The sequence below is a fragment of the Mytilus californianus genome, unplaced genomic scaffold, assembly GCF_021869535.1.
Source record: "Mytilus californianus isolate M0D057914Y unplaced genomic scaffold, xbMytCali1.0.p SCAF_4, whole genome shotgun sequence".
Classification (NCBI taxonomy): domain Eukaryota; kingdom Metazoa; phylum Mollusca; class Bivalvia; order Mytilida; family Mytilidae; genus Mytilus; species Mytilus californianus.
The window spans coordinates 113,187,445-113,203,480 of NW_026262690.1; the positions used below are offsets into that span (position 1 = coordinate 113,187,445).

Consider the following 16,036-nt stretch of genomic DNA (forward strand, 5'->3'; position numbering starts at 1 on the left):
TGATTATTTTGTAAATGCTAATGTAAAGGTGATGAAGACTCTAACATATAGAAAACGAATTCGCCAAACGAACGATAAAAACAAGTTATTTAAATATATGTACTTAGACAAGAAAAAGATCAACATGGTAAACTGGTGTTGAAATATAATAAAGAAAAAAAATTAGATGTCATTGGGTATAAAGAATGTCATATAGATAAATAGAATTAGGAACCTGAGAGAGAATAAGTATGCATAGAATTATGGCGGTAATGCCCTCTCGTAGTTTTGACGAAGTTTCAAGACTGCCAAATATGATAACATATAATATGAACTGATTGAAATCGCATTATGTAAAATACTAATGGTTCAGACTAAGACCGTAATAAAATTGCGAATGAATTAAAACTGATTCTTTCATAATTGAGGAATACGTTCTCAGTGTGTCGAGGATAGAATAACAATGTCTGCAACCAGTGGTAAGATAAGAGAATTGAAGTAATAGTTTGCATTTATCACGAATGTTGACAAGACATTTATACATAAAATATAACTTTAAGTATTACTAAGTTTGATTAATTTAATTAATATGATGTACATTTTAACTTTTCAGAATATCTATTCCACTTTCTATTTTAATACAATACAATACAATATTTTTTTAAACCTATTACGATCCACTGAGGGCTTGATTACAAAACTTCGAAACTATTATTTCGGATATAATAACTTAAAAACTGTTAAATTATGTTGCAGTTACAAGTAGGTTTATTCAGATCACCTGGTCCAAAGTGCCAGTGTGAGATTTCCCCATCACTTGGCGACCGTTGTTAACGTCCGTGGCAGTCCGTCGTTGTCCGTTAACTTTTACAAAACTCTTCTCCTCTGAAACTACTGGGCCAAATTTAAGCGACCTTGGCAACAATCATTATTTGAGTATTTAGTTTAGAAAATGTGTTGACCCCGCTTGCCAACTAACATGTCCACATTGGCTAAAAATAGAACACAGGGAATGAATGCAAGTTTTGTCTATTATCTTAAAAACGCAAGAGACAGAGAAATTCTGACAAGGACAGAATTGTTCAGAATGAGAAGATGTACCTTCTGTTCTATTGTATCAAAACCGTCAGACGACTTCTTATAGGCGTTATTGACCTGAAATGACGATTTTACGATGTTACGATTTTTTTTTTTTTTTTTTGCGTTTTGCCTTTTATCTTGAAAACTATATTAGATAGAGAGAAACTTTGCCTACAATCTTAAAAACTATAATAGACAGATAGAAACATATGGTCAGCAAGACAAGATCTACAAACAAGTCAGCATGACTGAAATTGTCAGTCGACTTCATATTTTAGGAATTGCATTTAATGACGATTTTTACCAAATTTTCACGTTTTTTGCCTAATATCTTGAAAACTGTAATAGATAGATAGAAACTATAAGTAATAATAATGATCAGCAAGACAAGATCTACATAAAAGTTAAACACCCGAAATAGTCATATGACTCTTTATAATAGTTATTGTCCTAAATAACGATTTATTTACCTTTGTTATGTTGTTAGTGTCTATTATTTTGTAACCCTAAAAGATAGAGAGAAATTGTATTATAGCAAATAGGGTTCACAAGTCCAGATCTACTAATAATTCGATATTGCTGAAATTGTTGGTCTTCAGTGACAATTTTTCCAATTGTTTCAGGTTGTTTTTTTTTTCTATCACATTGAAAACATTAATAGACGGATAGAAACTTTAAAAGCAAAAATGATCTGCACACGATCTGCAAACAGCTGGTACGCATAGATGAAATTGTCAGTTGTTTTAGGAGTTATTTCCTGTAAATAACAATGTTTACCCTTTTTGTGTTTTGGGCAAATACTATGGAAGATAGAGAGAAACTGTAAACAGAGAAAAAATTATCAGCCATATACCTAGGTTACCGACACAGGTTCTTATTTTAGAGCCTCTAGCTTCTCTACTCCATCTTCCTCTCTTTCTTTCCTGTCCTCCTTTTTTATTTGGAAAGGGAGGGGGGTTTAAGACATATGATTTAATTTCCCCTGGATTTGTTTTATTCACTTGGCCACACTCAGATAGCTGTTGAAACCAACTAGAATTTGGAAAGTGCCACCATCATACGGCATGATTTTTCAACAATTATGCATGTATCGTTAGGATCAAATGTTTCCCAGCTTTAAGCGTTGTTGTTAAAGACCGTTTGATACAAAATTTCAAGTTTTAAATGCTTTTGTGAAATTTGCATCAAAAGACACCCGTAAAAATAGTTTGTATCTGAAATACAATTCATAACTGTACTTCCCAAACGATATTCGTTTTGCTTAAAATTGTTCTGTGCAATACATTTTGGGAGATAGACACTAAAAAAATCCAATTATAAAATAATGGTATGTGGGTGTCGTACAAATGTATGATAAGACCAAAGGACAAAATATTTACCAACTGCTGGTCACCGTGCGGCATTCAACATTGAGCTAAACTTGTTCCGTATATATAAGATTTATAGAAAGATGTAAAAGGCTCCGGATGACAAAATATGTGAGAAAACTAACGATCATGATTTAAGCTTGAAACAATATACGTAAAACAATAATGGCAGACAGCAATCAACTATATACTAATGACTCGGGACAGAACAACAGTAAAAATCATGCATTTAGAAATAGATTGACTAGTCTTAGTATATCGCTACTAAGGAGAAGAAACAAGATGACAAAAAAGCACAAAGTGTCGATCTAAGAGTACTCACAATTAATGAAAGCCAGGTTAAAACTTCTAAATAGACACAAACTAAAATATAAGCCAGTACACATCCAACAGCTTTAGTGTATAGACGTCGATTGTGTCATCACTAAAATTGTACTTTCCATGGGCAACACGACGGTGCAACATGACTATGGAGGATATGCTCTTCCTTACGAAGTACCTGATATCACCACCGGCATTCCAAAATTATATTTATTTTCAAATAAAATGCACCATCTATGAGTGTACGTGCTAGCTATGAAATAGGAAAATAACGAAAAGCTTGAATTGACTCATAATTTTATGGTAATAACATCTTATACGGTCAGGTATTTCACATTCAATATTTTATGGTAATATTCTTTACAAAGCACAAAAATTTCGGCATTCACCTCAAAAGCTAACCAAACCTTTAAACAGATTTTTTCGGAAAGGATATAGTTACGATACTGTTGTCAAGTCATTAAGGATTGCATATTTTGGTATTAATATTGATTCACTCATAGGGTCTTTGCATCGGAAATAAACATATTTATTCTAAAACCAGTTGTTGGCATGATACGGGTTATGTTTTTCTCATATATTTTATGATGGTATGATACTAAACTTGATTTTCATATCATGAAGACATAATCTTTCAATCAGTTTAATTGAGGTCTGGAGCTGGCATATCAGTAACTGCTAGTAGTCCTTTGTTCATTTATGTACCAGACTCGGACTTCTTTAAACTGAGTTTTACTGTGCGTATTGCTATGTGTTTCTTTATTCTACATTGGCTAGAGGTATCGGGGAGGGTTGAGATCTCACAAAACAAGTTTAACCCCGCCGCATTTTTGCGTCTGTCCCAAGTCAGGAGCCTCTGACCTTTGTTAGTCTTGTATGTTTTTTAATTTTAGTTCATTGTTTAGGATTTTAGTTTGACGTCAATTTTCACTGAACTAGTACACAATTTTATTTAGGGGCCAGCTGAGGACCACCTCCGGGTGCGGGATTTTCTCGCTGCGTTGAAGACCTATTGTTGGCCTTCGACTGTTGTCTGCACTTTGGTCGGGTTGTTGTCTCTTTGACATATTCCCCATTTCCATTCTCAATTTTATAAACATGTAGCCATTAGAACTTCTTGCAAATCATTTTGTCCTAATATGATTGAAAAAGCGTGTGTACATTGTTGTCCAACGCATTTAGACCACTCGACCAACATGACCAAGTAGGCTATATAAATATAAAAATTTTGTTAAACTAGTTGATGTTTTCTTCATAAAAATAAGAAGATGTGGTTTGATTCCCAATGAGAATTGCCAATGAGACAACTCTCCGACAGAGACCAAATGACGTAGAAGTAAGCAACTAGAGGTCATCGTACGGCATTCAACAATGAGCGAAACACATACCGCACAGCAATCTATAAAAGGCCCCGAAATGATAATTGTTAAAATATTCAAACGAGAAAACAAACGGCCTGATTTATGTACAAAACAATAAACGAAAAACAAATTTCATATACAACAACAAGTGACAACCACTGAATTACAGACTCCTGATTTGGGATAGACACATACAGAAGGTGGCGGGGTAAAACATGTTTGCGGGCGCATAACCTTCCCTCTAACCTGGGAAAGTGGTGTAACAGCACAACAAAAGAACAAACTATAAAAATAAGTTGAAAAGAGCTTACCTCAACAGATCGATACAACGCACAAAAACAACTAACAAAAAGTTCAGATCCTAGAGTAATCGCAGTTTTGTCGACTTTATCTAATATTGAAACAGAGTACGTGATTTATTGTGGCATGTAGGTGTAATACCACCATTGATTTTCCCCTATTATTCTTTGTTAAATTTGCACTTTTCAAAAAATTGTGCAGAATTTATCTTTGTTTCAAATAAAGAAATACTTGGCATGACTGAAGTTTTATCCTGTCAAAACATTCACATAACATTCCATTGCATATAAGAAAATAACCATCACTGGAATTTAACCAATCAAATTTACGACCCTTTTTTTCCTGTGTACAAGCTTTAGTAACCATGTAATCTCAAGTTTCCAAAATATTCTATAGAAACACCAAATAAAAAAATAATGGTGCTTTGAAACTCCCAAGATATATGTTTATGACTCAGAATTTTTTTACTGCAATGAATTGTAGAATTAATTTCCGACAACTGTCAAATTCAAGGGAATATTTTTTTTCGACCCTTTTTCGTACGCAACCGGATGTGACGTACTATGATTTGGTGGTATTACACCTGTAGATGGAATACTAGTAACTAGCAGATCAACCGTTTTTGTCTGTTGTAAATGATGATTTCCATGCAGTCAACCGATATCATTTAGTGATATAAGTTTGAATATGTGACCTTAAATTATACAGGGTTATCACCATCAATTGTGTTAACAATTTGTAATGCCTTTGAAATCTAGCCGAACAATCTTAGATCTGCAAATTATTAGGTATTACTTCTCAGCGGGATTTGAACCCATGCTTCTGTGACATCGGGTCAACACCTCCTACACTGTTTCCGACGCCTAAACCACTATCTATTTTTTTAATTACTTTATCTATGAATAAAAGAGATGTTGGGTATTCGTCAATAAGACACATATCAACAATACAATACATATCTCAATAGATATAGCTTTTTTGTACAACTGCTATCTTTGAAGAATACAAATGTCCTTATAATATGTCAAGCTGTTTATCGACGAGAGTCGCGAAAAGTTGAGAAGAAATTAGACTAAGTCTGCTCAAGACATGCAATCAATCCCCAATCCTTTAAAATACAAAAATATTAAGATATAACTAAATGCAACCATTGCAGAGTTGATTCATCTGATTGTTTATTCTAATGCAATTCGTTTGTAACGATAATTTTAATTGGACGTTGACAAATAGTTAGATTTGGGTTAGATTCCACTTTTTACCAGTCCGTAACTAAGAAAGCAACCATTTTGAATTCCGAATTTTTTTGGTTTGTAATTTCTCAATAAATAAACAAGAAAGTCACGTCTTGTGCCTCAAAATCTTTTTTTGTCAACATGGATCCATTCAGAAGCGTACGAAAAGTATAAATACGTCTAGTGTTTATGTTTGACATCGGGAGTATACATATGACATCACATTGTTTAGATACCAAAGACGATGTAACAGTTTTGCGGACTTTTTTCATTTATGGCATTTTAAGCCAAACTATTTATTAAATGGAAATTATTTTAATATGTGGCATTAGAATGGAGATAACTGTATTGTATTTTAAGCCTGGCCTTCGTAAAACGTAGATTTACTGTCGCAAATTGAGTTTACCTAGCGACCTGTATAATTCTACTAAAATTCCGATTGGATTAGATTAATCGGCTTGCCAAGTACATTCATGCTCATATAGACTAGTGACATTAACCATAAAATGTATGTTTAATGTACCCACCTGGCATACGGCAAAATCATATACCATCCGAAAGCATATCATTTGTACTATCTGGTTTGTCCGGTCGTCAAATGTTCGTACGGTTAAATTAAATTTCTGTCAAATAACGATGAAAGGTCAAGGACGGGCAATTTCTTATTTTACAAGATGCCAACAATATTTGCATATTCTGTCTACTGAATAACAAAATGACACACTTTAGAATATTAATGACGAATTTATAATAAAGAGCGCTTTTTCCTTTCCAGAAATTCCAGTGAAAATGAAAAAAAAGAAAGGAATGCAAAACATTTGTCTGTGATTTATTTGTTAATCACCATAAAACCAAACATATTTTATTTATAGTGCTAAGGAAGTTTTTAACATCATTAAATAACTATAATCACGCTTTTTGCTAATTAAACAGCCAATCATAAAAAGTCATACAGTTGCCTAAAATATCACCATCTGCGAAAAGGTAACTTTTTAGCTGTTCTACGTTAACACATTGTTTGTAGTCAATATAAGGTTGAAGAAACACAATTCTTAAGAAGGCAAAAAAACATTTAAAGTTAATAATTCACCGGGATTTATGCTTTTAGGGGGAATTTAGGGAGCAAAACTTTGATATTTAAATATGTATTTTACTTGCCAGCATGAGGAAACATCTTCATCTTAAACATGTACTGGCATGCTGTCAGTAACTGCTAGTAGTCCTTTGTTAATTTATGTATCATTGTCATTTTGCTTAGTTTCTTTTGTTACCTATTTTGACATCGGACTCGAACTTCTTATAAACTGAGTTTTACTGTGCGTATTGCTGTAAACTTGTTTATTCTACATTGGATAGAGGTATCGGGGGAGGGTTGAGATCTCACAAAACATGTTTAATCCCGCTGCATTTTTGCACCTGTCCCAAGTCAGGAACCTCTGGCCTTTGTTAGTCTTGTATGTTTTTATAATTTTAGTTAATTTATATGTTTTGGAGTTTAGCGTGACGTCCATTTTCATTGAACTAGTACACATTTTTTGTTTAGGGGCCAACTGACGCCCGCCTCCGGGTGCGGGATTTTCTCGCTGTGTTGAAACCCATTGGTGGCCTTCGGCTGTTTTCTGCTCTTTGATCGGATTGTTGTCTTTTTGACACATTCCCTATTTCCATTTTCAATTTTACTAGTGTCAAATTTAAAACTAATTAATAAAATGTTGAAGATTGTGTTGAACATCTGCGGCTAAAATGATTTTCAAATCGAACTGTAATTGCCTGTGTTGCCTATTCCATTATGGATGTATGATAAATGTTTTATTTAGTAGAGAAGGAGCGTTTGTCCGAAAACTAAACATTTAATGCGACGCTCATCGAACTCGAATTATTTTTCTGAGATAAGCCCGTGTAACAAAATTATCATGACGTTTTATAGAGTCGTTCTAGGAAGTCGGTTATCATAAACTAAGCTAGATATTGTGATTATGATTTGAGAATTATGTTTGACGCATTATGTTAAATTGTGTTGATAAAAAAATACATCAATTTTTTTCTTCTATTCCAGGGACTGTGAATGATTCAGACTTTGAGGAAGTGGCTAAAATGCAAAGTTTATTAGAAAGGTATGTCGATTTGCTGCTAATGTATTTTTAATGTCACATCAACTTGTTATCGTTGTCAAATGAATTAATGTATTAAAACAATATTGATGGATAGTGATTCTCAACATTCACGCCACACGATGGGCTGTCATTCAGTTATTTGAAGAAAAAAATGCTAAATTCAAATGTAAACTTCATTCAAAATCGATTGCTTATTGATTCATTGAAGTCCTGTGGAAAATATTCTATGCGTATTCAGGAAGATCTTATAGTTTGTTATGTTTTACTTGCGAGGTCATTCTGTTCGATACTAAGTGATTTACTAGCATACACTTCAGTGTGTTGAAGGGTGTATCGAGGATTATTGAACATTACTAAAAACTATACTCGATTTGGCCTACATTTCAAGGTTCAGATTTCAGTAAAGACTGAAAGTTTTATTTTTGATTTCAGTTCTCAGACACTCAGTTACATACACGAATTAAACGCAATATAGCCCGTGTGAACCAGTTGATAATTACTAAACACCGTTAAGGTGAACGTTGCATGCTTCAGTATTTCTATTGTACAGTTAAACTAGCAATCGGTGGGATTTTTTTTTTTTTTTTTTTTTTGGGTGTGGATGAATCCACTGAATGATTTAAGCGCATTAGTCCAATTATGACCTACATTTTCAAACCATTTGCATAGAAATTTAAGTTTACTTCCTTCCTAGCTATATTAGTCTAAGGAAAAACGAAATGAGATCATCAACTTTGTGAAAGTGAACTATTTATGTTTTATTTGAAAGAGGTTGTTCATTTCCCTTTCATCAGTATCATTTCATCACGAGTTAGTTGACCGTTATGGAATATCTGTTTTACAGATTACGACGAATATGTTTAAATGTAATTCCCACAACCCCGTCTTCTTTTCCTCGAATGTGACCTACCGATCTAGACTAATCACCGGGTTTGTACTAACACGACGGGTGCCACATGTGGAGCCAGATCACCTTCACCTTGTGGGGCACCTAAGAACACCCCCGGTTTTTGATGGGGTTCGTGTTGCTCAGTCATTAGTTTTCTTAGTTGTGTTTGTTTACTGTTGTTTGTCGTTTGGTCATTTTTCGGTTTTCGCCATGGCATTCTCTCTAGATATTTCATCCATTTAACATTGGTTACTTTTTTCTTTCAAAAACTATGAAAAAAAAACTGATTTTATAAGATTTTCAAATATGGCATTTTAAACTATAATTAATGAAATTATGAAAAAGTAGGAATTAGCATTGGATTAAGAAATATTTTCAGGGATAGTATTTCACAGGGAAATATTGTCATGGACAAAATTTTACAGTGAAATATTGTCATGGACAGTATTTGATAGTGGAATATTGTCATGGACAGTATTTAATGTGAAATATTGTCATTGGCAGTATTTTATGGTGAAATATTGTCCAGACGGAGGTGACAAAATTTCAGGGACAAGGACACTATTTCATAATTAAATATTGTCGTTGGCAATATTTTATTATGAAATAGTGTCCGTGGACAAAAGATTAGATATAATTTTGTCCAATGGACAATATTTCATGGGGGACATTATTTTTTGTTACAATAACAGCTGTTTTTAAAGAAAGTTCAACAATCGATTGTTTCCTAAATAATGAAAAAGGGAATTCAGCCTATAGCTATATTGTTGTGTACATAGTTAGAATGAAATGCATCCTCTAATGTAAATTAGTATGATATCATACCAATGTTCCAATGCTTAAAGCTGTTGATATTTGATCCATTTCTGGTTACCTAAGACATCAGACAGAAAACAGTTTGTTAACTAAACTTCTGCAGTATGTTCTGTATGATATCGTCTGTCATGTTGATTCATTAAATTTGAAAATGTAATTTATAATGTAATTAATTACTTTTCAAAATAAACTGTACTTTGATTTATTTCATTCTAAAAAAAATAGTAAATGTAATTGTTGTTGAATTAAAGCTTTTTGCAACGTAATTGAAATGCATTAAATTACTTTTGAAAGTACTTAACCCTTTGTTGCACGAGAATAATCAAGCGTGAGTTCAGACAACGATGTGTTGGATTTGTGGTACAAAATAAGGAGACGACAACGTGAGAGACTACTGTCACTATACTGGGGATTAAAAAGGTGCAGCATACAACAACTGCATCTTGAAATACAAGGTAACACAATTCTTTCCGGTAATCTACCAAAAACTGAAGACTGGATATGACAGCAATCTCTTCGTAAGAACATGGAAATAAATGAAGGATAGATCACTTTCTTACCCAAAACAAAAAAAAAAGATACCTCTCCTTTCCACAGTCGGACGGAATTGATGGAAAGATGGAAAAACTTACGCCTCACCGAAAGCATGAAACTCACAAATATAAGCCTATAGAAACTGTAAAAAAATACCCAACCTAAACATGCTTAAAGCATTCATAGAAGGACCCGTTGACCCAGAACTGTACAAAGCGAAACAGCACAATTCGGACAATTGTAGCAATATCACCTTTAGAACAGTTTGGACGTGCGGTAGCTAGATTTTGAATTCGGGGTCTATTACATCAAAACTGTGGAAATAGACAAGAATGCAAGAGTCAGGTACCTGGCCCGCACCAAAACTAAGGGTGAAAGACTTCCAGAGTAACGGTTTTGGAAGATTCTGGACTGCGGAGAAAACTCGGAGTTAAATCATCAGCTGGAAAATTATAAACACTTTGCGCAGACCACATGTATGGCATTGACATGCAGAATGCTCATCAAACTTTACTGTGCATGTACTGTCACGAAACATGAATTCTGCCGGACACGACGCCTACATTGCCGATAGGGAGGATTTTTTTTGCTAGCCTGGTGACTTACGATCGAAATAGTCTGCTCGAAGCAAAGATATATCTTCTGAATATTTTTAATGGTATTAAAGTAACTCTGCATGAAACGCTAACAGTGACTCATGGATTACTTCGTTGGCATGCGAGCACTGATTGAGAAATTGGTAGAACTTAATCCCAAATTACATGAACTTGTGACTCGATCCAAAGAGAGGAAAGGGTATACTACAACAACGGGGGCACCATTTGACCTATGCCATGTGCATCCTTCAAAACAAAGCATGAATAGCGGCATACGATTACCTGGCCGAAGACATGATTAAAAAAAGATTGTTGGTGCTAATTAGGTTGATGATTCGTTAAAAAGAGGTATCACGCGACAGACTGGTCCTACTTCTTTATGATTGATCTCAGAAACTAAAACAGTTCGTTTGGTGTGAAATCACGTCCACTGTTTAGGAAAATGACTGAAATAAAAAATAAGTGCAGATGACTACGAACATGCAAAGCGATTGTGGAAGAAAGGAAAATAACCATCATGTGAGAATACCACAAACGGTACTTGAAGATGGATATAATCCATGTCTGTGATGTGTTTTTCGGAATCGCTGCCTCAAGAATCATAGACTCGATCCGGCCTGATACTACACAGCTCAATATTTGGCCTACGACGCAGCACTGACAATTACCGAAGTCAAACTAAATCACGTGGCGAACCCAAACAAGTTTATGATCGAGAAGGGGATAAGAGATGGGCTTACCATGGTGTCACAAATGTATGCCAAGGCTTACAGTCCGTTTTTGAAGGGTGTGACAGCTTTGAACCAATTAATTATCTCTTGTACCTCAATGCAAACAATCGCTACGTTTTTACAATAAGTAAGTACCTCCCGACTGATAGATTCGAATAGAAATAACGGGAAAATGACGGTCTGGGATGTGTACTGATTTATACTTAAGTCTGGGAGAACATGATTTACTTATTTATTAGTTGTAGTTGGCTGTGAACTTGCTTTCAGTAAATGCGAGTACACTTATTTTGGTGCTTTGTGTCTATTGTTTTTATGTTAGTTGTTTTTGTGCCTCGTACCGATCTTTTGAGTTTTCAACTGATTTTTACAGTTTGTTCTTATGGTGTGCTGTTAGACCACTTTCCCTGTTTAGGGGGAGGGTTGAGGGCTCACACACATATTTAACCCCGCCACATTATTTATGTGCATGTCCCTAGCCAGGAACCTGTTGATCAGTTGGTTCATAGATATAGGAAGATGTGGTATGAGTGCCAATGAGACAACTCTCTATCCAAGTTGCAATTTATAAAAGTAAACCATTATAGGTCAAAGTACTAGTGTAAAACCATTCAAACGGAAAAACAAACGGTCTAATCTATATAAAAACGAGAAACGAGAAACGAGAAACACGTTTGAACTACATAAACAGACGACAACTACTGTAATCAGATTCCTGACTTAGGACAGGTGCAAACATTTGCAGCGGGATTAAACGTTTTAATGACACCAAACCTTCTCCCTTTTTCTGAAACAATAGTATAACATCACAACATAGAAAAACACACTATAAAATATGTCTGTCATATTTGTCATTCGTAAATTTTTTTTTTTTTTATAATTCAGGCCATTAGTTTTCTCGTTTAAATTGTTTCACATTTCTCATTTCGGGGCCTGTTATAGCAGACTATACGGTATGGGTGTTTCACATTGTTGAAGGCTGTACGATTGCCTATAAATGCTTACACCTACTTCATTAAAAGTTATTTAGATAGTTGTCTTATTGGCAATCATACCGCATTTCTATATTTTTATCTTGGATAGCCTATGGAAAGACAAAGAGCAAAGGAACCTTCCTGGAAGTACTTCTTGAGTATCAACAGGAGCTTCTCCATTAACTCAATGACTAACTACTTGCCCTGGAATCTTCGGAGATCAATGGATTTAATAAACTGGTGGCCAATCTTTGGGACAGGGAAAACTACTAGGTACTTTGCTTTAACTTGAAGAGGAACCTGGCTCGGGGGTTGAAACTTTGGAAGATATACAAATTCATCAAGTGCAGCAAATTCAGCGACGTCTTCGATTGAAAAAACACAAAACAAGGATCATCAACGATGTTTATTCACACTAAAATCTATGACAAACGGGATGATTTCAACTTCCCAATTATCAATTTCCCATTTCTCAGCAGTAACATACCCTCTGCTCCGTCATATGGTGTTTAAATATCTCAATTGATACGTTATGCTCGAGCATGTTCACACTGTACTGACTTCATATACAGGAGTGTGCTCCTTACGCAGAAACTGCTTCAACCGAGTTATGAGGAGGAAAGATTAAAAATGACACTCCGTAAATTTTATGGACACCATCACGAATTGGTTGATCTATACGATGGCGTCTGTGTCTAAACTAACTAAGGACATTTTTACCACGTCTTAGATTGTGGTTTGACATCTCTGTCATCTGTCTGCTAAGTACCGAACGTGACCTATTCTCGAATATGACTGTTATACCGAGTATGAATTTGCATTGCTATATGACGTGTCTCGGTATTTTGTACATCCAACATTCATGTATTTATTTTTGAAGTTTTTGTTATGGTTTCGGTTGAATAATGTTTTATGTCTTATCGTTTGTTGTCAAAATAATTATAAAAGTGCCTTTAAATACCATCATTGTCATATTCTAGAATATGACTGTTATACCGAGTGTGAATTTGCATTACTATACGACGTGTCTCGGTATTTTGTACTTCCAACATTCATGTATTTATTTTTGATGTTTGATGGTTTCGGTTGGATAATATGTTATGTCTTATCGTTTGTAGTCCAACTAATTATAAAATTGCCTTTCAATACCATCATTGTCATGAAAATTGTTTGGACGAGTAATGTGCAAATAAGTGTATGAAGTTATAGATTGCATGTTAGTTACGTAAACGCGTCATTGTTTGTGATATCCTGTGGTGTTTGTCGTTGATAGAATATGTTCGTTGTTGTTCTGTGGTTTGCATGTTGTGGCGACTATTATATTATTTGTTTGTGCGTTTCTCTATGATGAATGTTCTTGCGTGTGTGTATGCTGTATTTCTGTCACGTAGTGTTGCCATTTTAGCGATAGTTTTTAACATTGTCATCAGGCGGGAGGTTTGGCTAGCCATTAAACCAGGTTCAACCGACCATTTTTCTTAAAATGTCCTGTACCAAGTCAGGAATATGGCAGTTGTTATCAAATAGTTCGTTTCATTGTATGTTGGCGTTTGTTTTTGTTGCACTTCAGTTTTCCTGTTGTTCCTTTGTTTTCCTCTTATAGTTGATGTGTTTCCCTCGGTTTTAGTTTGTAACCCGGATTTGTTTTTCCTCAATCGATTTATGAATTTTGGACACCGGTATACCACTGTTGCATTTATTTCAAACGAAGAATCCTACGCGTACAACAAGGCAACAAATGATTGCACAAAGGGTGAGAAAATTGTTAACATTGTTTGCATACTGGTTAACAACAATATTACCAGTGGTTATTACGTGAACGGATTGCAATAATTCACCGTCTACAGTTTCTTACTGGACGTCTCACCGGTGTTAAAACTCCCCCTTTTAAATTCCCATGCACGCTTTATTTTGCTGCTTTTAATTCAAGAAATGAAAACCATTGATAAAATTATATTGATTATTCGGTTCGATCTACTTAGACAACTAATTCAAATTCGTAGTGCTTGTTCTCAGTCTTTTTCAATATCCTCATCCCAACAATTTAGAGTCTGGATTTCCTCGTCTTCGACATTGCATCTACTTAATGGTTCATTTTTTCACACGCCGTGGCCTTAATCTCTTTTCCTCGCCTAACCTATGGTACATTTTTCACATAAATTCCATTTTCCGTTGTACACCTTGGTAATTAAAATCCTGTATGTTTTGGTTAGAACATTACACAATGTGTTGGAATGAAATTCTCAGTCGGGCTTCTATTTAAACCTCGGCTCTTTTTTACAGTTGCACATTACTTTTTCCACAACCATCACAGCTCTACCAAAACCTACACATTTATGGGGCTGCACTTCCTCTTTCTTTTTCAGATAAAGGAATGATAATACCGGAAATTCAATCAAAATTAAACTCCTCATTTTTCTCTTCCCACTTTATCTTTTCTATTCTTTCCATCATACTTATTCGAGATTTCATGTCTTTATTGTTGTTCCCATTTTATAAAGTAAAAAAAAAAATTCACTTTTTTCCTTCTCCGGTCTGACCTTTTTCCCCTTCGGGTTAGACTGATTCGTAAACGCTTTGGATCATTTTCACTTTCTTCCAAGTATGTTTACAGGATTGAATAACCTTTAATTCCTCTCATTCCTTTACTGATTGGTTATCTTTTAATTCCTCCCATTTTACCGGGAAAGAATGTGGTATCAATTCTATACAACTTATACATTTTTATTAAGGTTTTGTCTTTTTGAATTCATAATGTAAAATGAAAAATTGCCAAAAACAAAATGTCATATAACATTTAAAGACTGGTAGTTTTCCAGATATCTTCTTTTCCTTTTTTTAGGCCAGAGCTTCAACAACTTTTTAGACAGATAGGGAAGATCAGTGCAGCAGAAGCACTTAAAGAACATGATATCATAAAAAAGGACTTAAGAAATCTTATCGAACAAAAAAATTTTGAGATCCTTGAATTAGAAAATGCAAAGGCGACTTTAGAAATTCGACTTAACGCTGTTGCAGAGAACACTGAAGAAAAAAAGAAAATGCAAGGGGAAATTATAAGATTAGAGAATGATATTAAGAAAAAGAAAAAAGATTTGGTATCCCTTAACAAAAAAACTGCAGACAGAGAAAACACTGTCGAATAAAAAGGAGGAAGAAGTGGCAAAATTGAAGAAGGAAAACGTAGAATTGAAAATAACCAACAATGATTTAAAAGTAGAAGCGCAACAAGCTAGGTCTGCAAAAAACATTGCACTTCATAAACTGAAGGAGTTTCAGAATGACAAATAGAATGACCACGAAAAAATTTCGGAAGTTAAGATACAAGTGATTGAGAACAAAAGCATCTGCTTGTCCATTATAATTCAGGTTTAATGTAAACCTATAGACTCTTTATTGATATGACAATATTTATATTTATTTATTTACTAATAACATTTGTAGAGCTGTTTGAATATGAATTCTTCAAAACTATTAAACATATACTTGTCTTGGTCAAAAAAGATAACAATATTAAAAGCAACTACGTCGTATTCTTGATACTAGTATTTTGATTCTTCTAAGTTACAGAACCATTTTTGCGTAGAACAAACAAGCTAAATATTCATCAGTATGTTCTTAGCAGTTAAAACTCGATGCCCTGCTGTATTTACTTAATAATAATTTTTCTTAGAATCTATGTAAGTTTTTCTTAGAATCTAAGTAAGTAACGGAGTGATTTAATTGGCAATTAGGACAAAATCAG

General features: G+C 34.3%; 2 protein-coding genes across 5 annotated transcripts in view; both read left to right on the forward strand.

Annotated features, from left to right (window-relative positions):
- LOC127739174 (monocarboxylate transporter 12-like) overlaps window positions 1–16,036 on the forward strand; it is a 104,060-nt gene that overhangs the window by 48,682 nt on the left and 39,342 nt on the right. The gene's annotated exons all lie outside the window — the stretch shown is intronic.
- Window positions 300–15,831, forward strand: LOC127739176 (uncharacterized). Its single transcript, XM_052250782.1, has 3 exons — window positions 300–458; window positions 7,697–7,754; window positions 15,134–15,831. Exons 1-3 carry the CDS (start codon window positions 443–445, stop codon window positions 15,435–15,437), a joined length of 378 nt encoding a protein of 125 aa, XP_052106742.1. The 5' UTR covers window positions 300–442; the 3' UTR covers window positions 15,438–15,831.

Excerpts from the sequence above, each read along its gene's own strand:
- LOC127739176 (XM_052250782.1), top strand. Across the intron at positions 7,755-15,133 it reads ATGCAAAGTTTATTAGAAAG|GCCAGAGCTTCAACAACTTT; the intron begins GTATGTCGATTT and ends TCCTTTTTTTAG.